This window comes from Vigna umbellata, chromosome 5 (genome assembly GCF_029865625.1).
Source record: "Vigna umbellata cultivar VRB3 chromosome 5, Vumbellata_1.0, whole genome shotgun sequence".
NCBI lineage: Eukaryota > Viridiplantae > Streptophyta > Magnoliopsida > Fabales > Fabaceae > Vigna > Vigna umbellata.
The window spans coordinates 9102263-9115251 of NC_142169.1; the positions used below are offsets into that span (position 1 = coordinate 9102263).

Sequence of the window (12989 nt, forward strand, 5' to 3'; positions counted from 1 at the left end):
AGGTATTGTAGAGAAGATTTGACAGATATTATGAAAGTAACGTAATGAAAAACTATATGAAACAAAGAGTTACAAATGTTTATATACAAAAGTAATTGCTAAGCATACCAGTAAAAACGGTATTAATTGTCAAAAGATGAAAAAATATCGCAGCTTGAATTACAAAACTAATAGAGTGGAGATATTCTGAGTGAAAATGAGATTATGATGTTGTTTAAATTAAGAGATTGGTTTAAACCCTTATTTGGTCCTCATATTTGTTTGTCAATCTCAAGTGGGTCATCGTTTTTCTTTTGGTCTCAATTGGGTCTATAAACTTGTAAATTATCTTAATTAGGTCCAAATATTTGAAAAATTGAGTCAATTAAGTTATGTCCGTTAAGTTTTCACAAACGGCGTTAAAATTGGCTGACGTGGTGCACACTTAATCTGCTGATGTATATGTCTTATATTACGTGGAATTTGTTATTTAATTTGTTATTAAGTATTGTCTAAGTATTATCAGGATTCATCTCTGCCAATTGACATATCTTAGGATTAAGAGCTCTGCAAATCTGAGACTTTAACTTGAGAGAAGGGTACCCTCCGATGCCAGAAACGAATCCAAAGAATCAAAATATGGACAACAAGGAGAGTGAGAGTACATTGAAGGATAATGAGGAAAACAATAGTGAAACGGAGGACAAAGAAACTGGAGAAGTTAAAGAAGAAAAGAATGAGCCGGAGAATGACAATATGGATAACAATGAGAATGACAATGCAGCCATAGTTATTATCTCAAGGTTCTTCCACAAAGTTCGGAAGGGGAAATTTTTTCCTTTGCACAACAAACAGACCAAGACAGAACTTAATTCCCTCAGTAGTCAAAAAACATTAAACAATAAAAATAAGGAAAAAAAACTTTGAAATTCAACAAACCAATTATGGGTATTACCCAAAAATAACACAGACAGATGGAACGACATAATTTCATAGAACCCTACCAAGCACCAAACAAATCCCCAAAAGTTACCAAAACCAAATTTTGCAAAACACCCAAATGAATCAAACAATAAGAGAGTTGCATGGTTGCAACCATTGAACGATGGTTGGGTGTTCTCTCGTGTGTTCTTCTATTGGATTTAGTGTTCTTCTACTGGATTTAGATGAAATCCCTAATTCCCTTTTTCTAACCTTATTTTATTAAAAAATTTCTAATCCTAAATTTTTTTTAACACTACTAATTTATTGTGCCACATCAAACACAGTTAATTAAGTTAAAAAATTCCACATAATATAATAATTTTACGTCAGCACATTAAATGTGTACCACATCAGCAAATTTTAACGCCGTTTGTGAAAAGTTAACGGACAGGGCTTAATTGACTCAATTTTTCAAATATTTGGACCAAATTGAGATAATTTACAAGTTTATGGACCCAATTGAGACCGAGAAAAAAAACGATGACCCATTTGAGATTGACCAACAAATATGAGGACCAAACAAGGGTTTAAACCTAAGAGATTTTAAGAAAAATTTTGTAATAATTAATGAATAATTTGATAGATGTGACTGTTCAAAATATTGTATTAATAAATTTAAATAGAAAATTTTTCTCGTGTCCCTATAGTAAAAATAAATTAAATTTAGTTTAAATTAATTTTAAGTTGATGTAAAATATAATGTATTTCTTAAAATAGACATTTTAGTAGGTATAATGCCAAATCTATGATAGCATTTCAGTGTTGGCTGAGATGGGGTTATGGGACATCATGTTGAGATAGTGGTGGCTCGTCTTGCAAAGGATTATAACAAAATTTAATTTCATTTCCAAACAAAAACAAGAAGATGTAAAATGCATTAGAGACCACTCCTCCACCAAACTCCAAAAACACCACCACCACTATAAGAATAATCTTCATAATTTCCATTCTGTTTTACTTTGTTTCTCTGTTACAATATATATATATACTCCTTTGCTTTCCCATATGTACAATACATTTTCATTTACATAATAATAATTCTTAGAAAGTTCTCAAAGTATCTTTCTTCCTCTGCTATGTAAGTTTACTTTTGCCTTTTCAGGCTTATCATGATACATAGTCATGATCTTTCCTTTGCAGCTCTTCTTCCATGATGGTATTAGAGATCTTCCTTTGAAGAGTTCTTGATGATAATGCTCTAGGTAGGACAAGTCAAATCTAGAAGCAAATCAAGCCATAAGTTCATGGATGAAGATTGCGAAATTTGGTGATGGTGAAAGGTGTTGTTAGCTCATGATTTTGGTGAGTTGTATGGTGAGGGAAGATGTGTTTAAGGATTCTCTAAGAGAGGTTGGGCCAACTCTTAGAGGAAGGTGGCTAGAGGAGACCACTTGGGTTGCTCTAGCCTAGGGTGACTTTAAAAGAGTAGTATGTCACAAAAATAGCAGCATAACTTTACTCTAAATCAAAGGTGATTACATGATGAAAGACACTTCTATTTATAGGCTAAGGTGTCTCAAAATGGGCGGAAACTTTAACCTAAAAGTGCCACCTTGGTTGGCTTGGAGAGCAAGGAGAAATCCTCTCCAATAGGAGGGATACAAGTGGCAAAAAATCCTCTCAAATGAGAGAGTGACATGTGGCCACTACCTATGGAAAAACTCTCCATTCCTAGAGTGACACATGACCACTAACTAGGAGGAAAACTCTCCAATGGGAAGCTTCCACATGTCTAGGACGAAATTCTTCTCCCTTATTCTCCAAGCTTAGCCAAAATGTTGACCCCTTGGTCAACACACCCATTTTGGAGGTCCAAGCATAGTCAACTTTAGGCCTTGACCCTTTGTTGACTTGTTTGGTCAAAATCCTATTCTACTTGGCCCAAAATATAAGGCCCAATTGAAAACCTACACCACCAGGCCCATAATACAAAGCCCAAATAAAATCTAGACTACCTGGTCCAAAATACAGGGCCCAAAATTATTCTTAATCAAGTAAATCTTAATGATGACTTAAGCTGGCCCAAGAGAAAGAGTCTAGGCCCATCTTCCATATATGCCTCCAACTCTTCATGAATGTGCTAGGTCATGGCAAGGGGTATGCCATCATCCCCTCCCTCTTGAAAAGGATTTGCCCTTAAATCTTCAACATGCCCTCATAATTTTCAATTCTTCCTTATTTTTCCTTCAAGGTCAAATACCCATTTTATAACACAAGTTAGAACAAGTGTTATAATAGTGAGTATGTGAAGGGTATAGCTCCCAATAAGGATACACCTTAAATCAAATGAATGATTAAGGTCTTGGAAATTAGGAGCATTTTTCTTGAAAATTTTATGTCCCACACAAGGATGCTTTGGGTCTTTTCTTGCCATGCTTCTAGAGGAAGATGACAAGGAGACCTTTACACTTTTACGCAAGCTTTTGGCTCTTAACATCATAATTTTTTGTTGGGGAATTCTTGAGACTTGTGCATCATGCTTTGACACTTAAAACAAAATGTGTCTTCTATTTTCTTTTTACCTTTTTTTCTCTTTCTTTTTCTATTTTCTTTGTCATTTGTGCTTGATCATTTTCCACTTGAGAAGGTGTGAGAGAATGAAGTACAAACTTCTTTTTATTGTGAGTGATGGTTATTTCATTGGTGTGACCATTATGTAGAGATTCTCTATAAAAAAGCCAAGACCTTCCCAATAAAATGTGAAAAGCATCCATAGGTACTATATCACATAGCACACTATCTTCATAATTCCCTATGGATAGCTTAACCATTACTTGTCAATTAACTTCCAATTCCTTGTCCTCATTGATCCATTGAAGTTTATAAGATTGATGATGAGTAAAAGTAGCTAATCCAAGCTTGTTAACAAACCTAGCGCTACAACAATTTGAACATGAGCCACTATCCAAAACAAGGGAACATGTTTTGTCTAAGATTTTACATCTAGTGTGGAAGATGTCATCTTTTTGTGTGTGCTCTTGTGAACTAGGTTGATTATGGAGAACCCTTCTTATCATAAGAAGTTCTCCCTTACAAGGACGAACATCCTCACTTTCACTTTCTTGATGTTTCTTTGCACCACTTCTTTCACTCTCACTCTCACTTTCCTCATCTTGGCTACTATATACATCAATACCCCTTAAGATCTTGGTCTTTTTGGTGGGGCATTGTGATGCAATGTGACCTCTACCAAGACACTCGAAACACATAATTTCACTAGTGTAAGTGTGAGATGATGTTCCCACCCTTGGCTCTCTTTTTCTTTCACTTCTCTCTTCTTCCTCCCTAGATTCCTAAAGGGTTCTTCTTCTACCACTTGCTTACCCTCCCTCTTGTAGTCTTTCTTAACACTAGAGTTAGAGTGGAAAGCTTTCAAACCTTTTCTTAAGAGTTGTTGCTCTATGTGGGCGAGGTTGATAGTATTGGTTTACAAGACTACTATCTACCTCATGGTGTGTGAGTTGAGTTGAAGTTTTAGAACTCCTCCTTGTATGACTCCTACTTCTCTTTATTTCCTCTTGGGATTTTTGTTATTTCTCATTAAGGACTCTAAGTTCTTCTTCCAACTTAGCAAGATACTCTTCTCTTTCAATTATTTCTTTTTCTTTGAGAAGAGTTTCTTACCTTTGCCAAATTTTAAGTGACTTTAACTCTTGTGCAAAAGTTTTCAAAGTGGGTTTTACATCCTCTCTAGAGTCACTTCCAATTTCAAAGGAATTAGTCTTAGACATATCCTTAATGGTTTAAAAAAAAGGCAATGCAACAAACAAATACTTAAATTTCAAAGAAAGTTCCTTAAGAGACTTAAGGAGGAAAAACACACCCAAGTTCACTTCCAGGAAAGGGAGGTGAATCACAATGAATTTCTTAAATACCAAACCTTTCCTTTTCAAAGTTTACCTTAGGCACTCTTGAACCAAATTTCTCAAAGGGAACTAAAGTTGAAATTAAAGTTGACACACACTAAGCTATCATAGTTAAAGAAAGCAAATAAACTAGCTATGCAACCTAATGATTAAGTTAGAAGAACTTTGGTTCCTCCAACCAACTAAAAAGGAAATTTACTAAGAAATAAAGGTTCTTGTTAGGAGGTGGAATTGAGCACCAAAGACTCCCCCAAGAAACCTAACAAGGTCGTGAATTACAAGAGAAAAAGAAAGAAAGAAAGATTACAAAGCCAAAAATTACAACCAAATCAAAGCTACCTCCCAAGGTGTTTCTTTCCTTTCTTTTTGGCTAACACTCTAGACTTCAAGCTCCCTTTGGGTCTCCACCACCTAGAAGGCTACCTCTAAGATATTGGATCACCTCACAAAGAGAACATACACCACACAAAGTAACCAAAACCGAAATTGTGCAAGAAGAAACAAGGAATAAAAGCAATAAAAAGATCCAAAAACAAGAAAGGCTTTGCAAAAGGAATTTAATTATGTGAAAACTAAGAAATCCAAGAAGACAAGAAAGAAATTAAAGGCTAAGAAAGAAAGGATAGAACTCAAAAGAAATCCTAATGAAAGGTGCTAGAATAGATTCACAAAACAAAAGTTACTAGAAGAAAAATGGGTGGTTCTTGTCTTTTGGAAACTTTGAGCAAATGGGGCACTAAGACCACTCTTTTAACATCATAGCCAAGACTTTTAGCCACTAAAGTGAAGATAAAAACCCAAAACAGTGAGCAAAACACGTTCCAAAACAGATTGCACAAAAACAGTGGTAGTGGTCTAAGCACACAATATTTTTTAGCACTTTTCTAGGCTCTCTTTAGTACTCTTTTGAGACCTTTTGCTTAAAAGCTTTTAGCACTTCTTTTTCCACTCTTTTGAAGTGCAAAATAAGACCACCACACACTTGGAACATAGGTGATTTATGGGTTTTAAAAGCTACAAAGACAAGAAACACAAAATAGAAGAGAATCCTACTAGAATCAAAATGGAGTTGAAAACTAGAAACGTCAATAGGGAAATTTTTTTTAAGAGCTTGCCAATGATCTAATGGCAAGTATGAATGAAAAAAAATCAAAGATAAATACCCTCAAATGGTTGTATATGGTGCAATTTTGCAAACTAAGTTATATATATTTTTTGATGATTTTTTCAAAGGTTAAACATGGAAATAATTTACCTTTATTGGTCTAAAGAAGACAAAAGATGGCTGGGTTTTCAAGGATGTTCGTATACCTATTGTGGATGAAGTTGAACCCTCTAATGTTAATGAAACTCCTTCTACCTTCACTCCACATACTCAGTTTGGAAGATTTATTGTGGATCAATTTCAAAGGCAATTAACAAGAATTTCAAAAGTTGAAAAATTTGTGTTCAGGATTCACAAGAAAGTAGATGATGTTGTGGAAAACAATGCTCTTAGAGCTCCTTCATTAGAGAAGAAACAATAGAAGAGGATTTTATGAAGGCATCTGACTCAGATTAGGAATTAGAGTCTAAGTTCTAGAATTTGTTTTAGTATCTTTTCTGAAATATGTAAAATTGGATATAAGGCCTTCTATGTTTGAACTCTGTTATTTTGTTATTTCTTATAATGAATGAAATATAAATATTTTGGATTATATCATATTCTTGATTAATTGATTGATTAGATGAATTTGATTGGATAATCCTGTTGTATGAATGCAATCTATTATTTCACTATCATACACACTATCGCATACTCATACCTATTTGATAATTCATATTGCTTCACAACTATTATGTATTCCTGAACTAACACTTAACATAGTTGTGAAAGTTGTGACTTGCAGGGTTATTACAAAATTTGACACGTTTACATGAACATACCCTTTGTCTGGAATAGATTGTCAACTGCTCTACACAAGTTAATCAGTTATACTGTCAGTTAAATCGATTAACAGACAAGAATTTGGTTTGATTCTCATTTCTGCTGAGTCATTATACTGAAACATTCATTCTGATATTAAATGATTTCATGCATTCATAATACTCTTTACTTCATATTTGTTGTATATCAAAATTGAGTATCTTGAACATTGCACATGAAAATACAATGGCATCAAGCATTATTTTCACTCTGATACATGTTAATAAATCTGTTACTACTTGATACATTCTCTTAAAACTCAGTATACATTCTGACATTCGTGATCTGATACATTAATTATACTATACTATGTTAATTTTTATATTTTAGCTTTGATACTGGAATAAATCTTTTGTTTGAAATGTTTGAAAAAAGTTACTGCATCATGATAGGGGGACCATCAATTTCTACAAATGATCTGTTAGAACTTATATTGATGTATCTCTTGAGAAAACATCAATTTCTAGAATACATTTATATTGTAATCGATTAAGATGCGTCAATCTTGAGAAAACTATATATTGACGCATAGCTCTCTACATAAAGAACTTTTGAAATTTCATCTTTAATATCTGACAAAGTGAGTTGAGATAAGAAATTGCAGGCGTGCTCATTCTCCAAGAATCAAGAAACGTGTAGTTTGGAAGATTCAAATGATTCTTGAAGGAATTGTTGTGTTCTTACGTTTGCTAATCATCATCCGCACTCTTAGGTACTCTGAATCAGATCAATGTTAATTTTTCAATCTGTGGATTGTGGTTTCCCTGTTGCTGGTGGCTAGGAATAGAACGTGAGGTTCTGGTTTCTTTGAGGGTTGTCTCAAAGGGTTTCTGTAGAAAGAGGATTGTTTTTTCTGTGTTGTTTGTCTCTATATTAGATTTGGAGTTGGAGAGGAGATTGCATTGAGAGAGGGTCTCTGTAATTCTTGTTGTATAACTCAATCTATATAGTGAAGTGGCTTTCAATCTCAGGTTCATTGAAAAACACTAGATGTAGGCATTGAGGCTGAACCAATATAAAAATCTTGGTGTTTGTCTTTCTATCCCTTATCTCTTTTATTGCATTAAAATCTTTATTTACTTGTGTTTTAAGAAAGGGTAAATTTTCAAAAAGTTTTGAAAAGAATAATTTTTAATACAGAACCAATTCAATCCCCCTCTTGGTTGGGAAATAAGGCCTATCTTTTTCTACAATAAGTGATAATCGATTATTCATGCAACCAAACTCAATATTGATGCCCAATAATCGACTGCGAAACAAAACACATCCTGGACATTATTCAACTCTATAAACACACATGCTGCAACCCTAAATCACGAGAAAACTCCCCCAAAACATCATTCATGTATTTAAGCATCACATACTCTTGTAAACATACTTAAACACATACATCACAACACTTGAATCATTCAAATTTAATCATTGTACATATGATAATCCAAACAAAACAATTATAATGCACATGATTACCACAACACCCTTATAACATATATTTGCATGGAAACCTCCAAGCCTCATAACTTTATTCTTCCTTAGCATCAAACCCTCCGTTGGGATAACCCAACAACCATAAATACATTCATAGGAAAAACCCAACATACATAAACCCTTGCCCACAAGAGCAACAAACAACCATAATCATAATCATATAACATATATCAACAAGGATTATTAATCAAAATAACCAAGAGCACATATAATCATATAATAATTAACATCAAAGGTTAGTTTCCCATACCTTGACCAATTTTAGGGTTTTGTCTATACTCTAAAACATCACCAATCTCTAAGATTTTCAACAACTTTTCCTCTTCTCTTCCTAAAACTTCCTCTCTATCTCTCTCTCTCCCTATCTCTCTCTTTTTCGTTTTAGGTATAGGTTACAATTATGAACCCTAGTTTCCCCTTTCTCCTTTTTTTTTATCTTTTCTTATTCTATCTTTATCTTTTTAGTTAAAATAATATCAACAACCACTAAATCTTTTAAATTTCAGATTTATCTTCCTTTCCTTTCTACACCCCATAACTTAATTTATGCACTAATTAATGAGAGTAAAATGACATTGTTGTCCGTGGTCCAAAATACAAATTAAACCCAAAAGTTTACTTGAACTCTCTTTCTTTCTAGAATTTGGTCCACATCTATTCAATTCTAAATCATCTTTCTACCCCTGATCCAACACATCATATTAATAACAACACACTATCCAAATCATTCAAATAACAATATATCAATCATGTGTTCCACTTAATCAATAATAACATTAAATGATAAACATAATAATTATAATTTTAGAAAACATCTGATCATCAAACACCAATTATCAAACAATAATATCCAAGTCTCATGACCAGATTATTCCTTAATTATCACATTTTCCTAGGGTCTTATACCATACATATAATAGTCTCATATCACTTAAGAGTCAGAAGCAAGTAGAGCGTAAATACTCATTCCTCCTTCAACTCTTTGTTGCCTCTTTTAAGAACAAAACCATGATAGGAGTTACAAGCTCCAAAGTAGATAATATCTTGAATGCAGTAATTGACCTTAAAGATGTTATCTCAACGAAATTAAGATCAAAACATTGACATCATCTGTGGGAACAAAAACTGTTTTAACCCTCAATTAGAGATTTTGTTCTGTAACACATAATAATCTTGCATCGTTTAAGAGTTGAAACCAATAACAATTTAAATATTCCTTCCTCTTTCGAGTATCATATACACCTTTTAAGGAACCGTGGCAAAATTTACAAATTGGACAATATCTCAAATATAATACTTAATTAATGTAATCTCAAATAATTTTAATATCATAACAATATAAAAAGTAAAAATTTAACACAACAAAAAGCAAAACAAATTAAAAAATACCACATGAAGTTGAAGAATTTTAGTATTATAGATTTTCTCTATAAAAAAAATGAGTCTGGTAATAAACTAAATGTCAAAATTCACCGTGAAATTTCATAGAGAATCTCATTTATTTCAATAAGAAAATATATAACTAAACATAAAGAAAGTGTCGAAAAGGAATATTAATAGCTATTTTATTTAGTTATTGAAAAAAAAAACAATGAAATGTATAAACTGCATAAAATAAAATGGAATGTATAAAGTTGACAATTGATGATAGTGAAGTAAGAACAATATTAATTTAGAATTTATTTATTTGGTTACTAAAAACAATCGAACAATGGAATGTACAAAGTAGACTCTCTTTAAAGCTTTCCCCTAAAACACTCTTTCCATGGGTTGGCCACTCCAATTGAATTGAATGAAGTTGACCAAACTCCAACAATAAATTATCCTCAAACACTACGTTCTAAAACCCCTTCATTCACTTTCTCAATCTCTCTCCACTTTTGGACCACACACTAATGAAGTAAGTAGGCTTACTCAGCCCAAGCCCAGTAACTTTTGGCCCACCAAATCGCATTGTGCATGAGCCAGCCCAACCCTTTGTTTCACAAGATCAAACTCCATCCACATATTCTGTTGTTGGTGATGACCAATTATAAATGCCTCAACACCAAGCAGATCCGAATTCCCAAAGGTGAAGCAATAAACCGAATCATTACCCCGAACCAAATCCGGTACCCGATATAAAAGTTGGTCACCGGAAACCCGCATCTCGGCCCCTTCAAAAACCAAACTCACGCTTGGTAACTCGGGTAATTCGGACCGGTTCATGGGCACCCTGTAACAGAGATCCATTGCTATCTGAAATGCAAAATTCGGATCGTCCAACACCCTCAATGTACCATTTGTTTGGTTCAAGAACTCATCTCTCAATGCATTATAAACCGGGCCAAGTAAGAACGTAAATTGGGTACCCAAATCAAACATAGTTTGACCCGCTCCGGTGTGATCTGGAACAAAAAGGTTATCCGATATGTTTAATAATTTATCCGAAACCTTAATTCCTTTGAACCGAACCGTGTACGCAGACCTGTCGAAATAAGGTAAAGGAGTGGATATTTGAACCAAGGAGGTATAATTTAACGACCCGCCCCACGAGAAATTGGACTCCCCGAGAAGTAAAATGCCGGAAAAATCAGAACCTGAAATGCAGTAGGAGAATTTGGGAGTTTTTAATTGAGAAACCAAGGAGAGTGACCCGAGGTTCATACCCATTAACCCGGTTGTGTTGGAATCGGATTCGGAGTTAGTGGTGTAGGACGAGTTCATACAGCCGAATATAACTCCCCGGTTAACGGAGGATCCGAAGCGTAGTGTGTCCGAAGCGAGATTCCCTTCCGAAGAGGAAGCGTCGGCGTAGGAGAGAGTCGCGTGGCAGAGGTTGTTGGAGTCGCAGGAAGCGGGTATGGGAAAATCTCGGGTTCGAATCGTGCAGGTTGATGAAGAGCACGGGATTGGCGAGTAGGTGGAGGAGGCATTCGGATTGAAAAAGGGGTCGGGCAGGAGTGGGTTTGTGTTTGTGTGGTTATTGCAGTGGAGCCATGAGAGTTCGCTTCCTGTGTCAATGACCATGGAGACGTTCTGTGGGGGTGTGCCAACTGTGATGGAGATTGTGAGGCTAACGTTGTGGTTGAATCGTAGCTTGTTGGGTGGTCTTGGGAGATACCCAGATGGAATCACTTGTGATTTTAGTGGCAAAGTTAGAGTCTTGGCCTCAGACGTGGTAAGGGATGTTCGTAGGATGAGGATAATGGCAAGGCTGAAACATCGGGTTAAAACGGTGTGGTTGCTGCATGTGGTTTTGGGTCTCATTATGGTTTTGGAGACTGCAGGGTTATCGGGTTTGTTTGGGTTTTTAGAAAGGAGTTTTGGACTAATTGTGGAGAAGTAGGTGTTGCAAATTTTGGAGGCAAAGAAAAGCATAGGAATTGCTTGAAGGTTTAGAGTTATAAGTAGGAAAAGTCTGAAGAAAAAGATCTGAGAAATAGCAGAGAAGACTTTGGTTGTACCTGAAATCTAGTTAACGTACGTCTCTTTCTTTGGTACGTCTATCTATTATATTTGTGTTCATTTTTACTATCTCCTTTGGAATTTTGTGGTTTTAACTGAAGATTTCACTTTTAAGGCACACGAAACTGAAACAACAATTTTAATGATTTTGTAAAAATAACCTTAGACAGCGATTCTCAAATATGTCTACCGCATCAAGTTTTAACCCTACCATATGGTAGTTGGACTTTCAAATTAATTTGAGATTGACGTGACTTCTTTTCTCTTTTGGACATGCAAAATGAAAGGTTCTTTGCTCCGTGTTGTTGCCGTTGCAGAATGTTGCACTTTGTCTAATTAAGACCCATAGTTCAAAAGGAATTTTTAATTTTTGCCTTTTAAAATTTATCATAGATTTCTTTAAATTCTTAAACTTATAATTATTATGTACTTAAATATAAATCAATATTTCAAGAGAAAAATAAAATGTGAATACGAAAAACTATTGCATATGAATGCAAAATCAAAATCAATTATTATATAAATGCGTTGTATTTTATTAGTCACTTTAGTAAAGTTCTATACAGCGTTTGTTTTGTAATTCTTGTTTTTCGTAAAGTTATAAATTTCTTAGCATAGATTTGAGGTAATAAATTTGGTTAAACTTGTTTATGTTTGATCAATTTGAATCGGTGGCATGCATTGCTTTCTCTTGAACATTGGAAGAAATAAATAATATCAATCAAATTATATATAAAAAAGATGAATCTATAGATCAGATTTATCATTATTGATTGAAAAAATGACCTATGATGATCCAAAGACATTCTAGTACTAACTAACATCACAGCATTTATAGTGAAGGGTTTCAAAAAGCTTAGTTTTTTGCTTACTTTACAAAGGAATATGATGATGATGGCACCCTTGTGGCATAAGCATATATTTATAAAGGCTGCTTTATGAAGTTATCAGCCTTTCTTAGTTGTTGTAGATGCCAAGAAACTATCTTAAGGCAAAGCATGTGATGCATTTCTTAAACGGAATATGGATGTGTTAGATCCAATCAAAATATTCTTAAGTTCGAAATTCGTATATATTTATATCTTCTCTACTTCCTTTTTAATACTAATATAAATGTACAATATATCACCTTTTTATATACTAAACATCACTCTTGTATCAATGGAAGTTGTATTATGTGAGAATGAGATATTTTGAAGGTTTTATAGAAAAAATGTAAAGTTGAGAGAATAAGAGAAGTAATACAATAGTACAATAAA

The 12989-nt window shown here is 34.1% G+C and overlaps 1 protein-coding gene across 1 annotated transcript; it reads right to left on the reverse strand.

The window, feature by feature from the left end:
- Nucleotides 1-9939: 9939 nt before the first annotated feature.
- PCS1 (Eukaryotic aspartyl protease family protein) lies at nt 9940-11752 on the reverse strand. Its single transcript, XM_047320620.2, has one exon. The coding sequence runs from the start codon at nt 11641-11643 to the stop codon at nt 10198-10200; it is 1446 nt and encodes a 481-aa protein (XP_047176576.1). The 5' UTR covers nt 11644-11752; the 3' UTR covers nt 9940-10197.
- Between the last annotated feature and the right edge of the window lie 1237 nt (nt 11753-12989).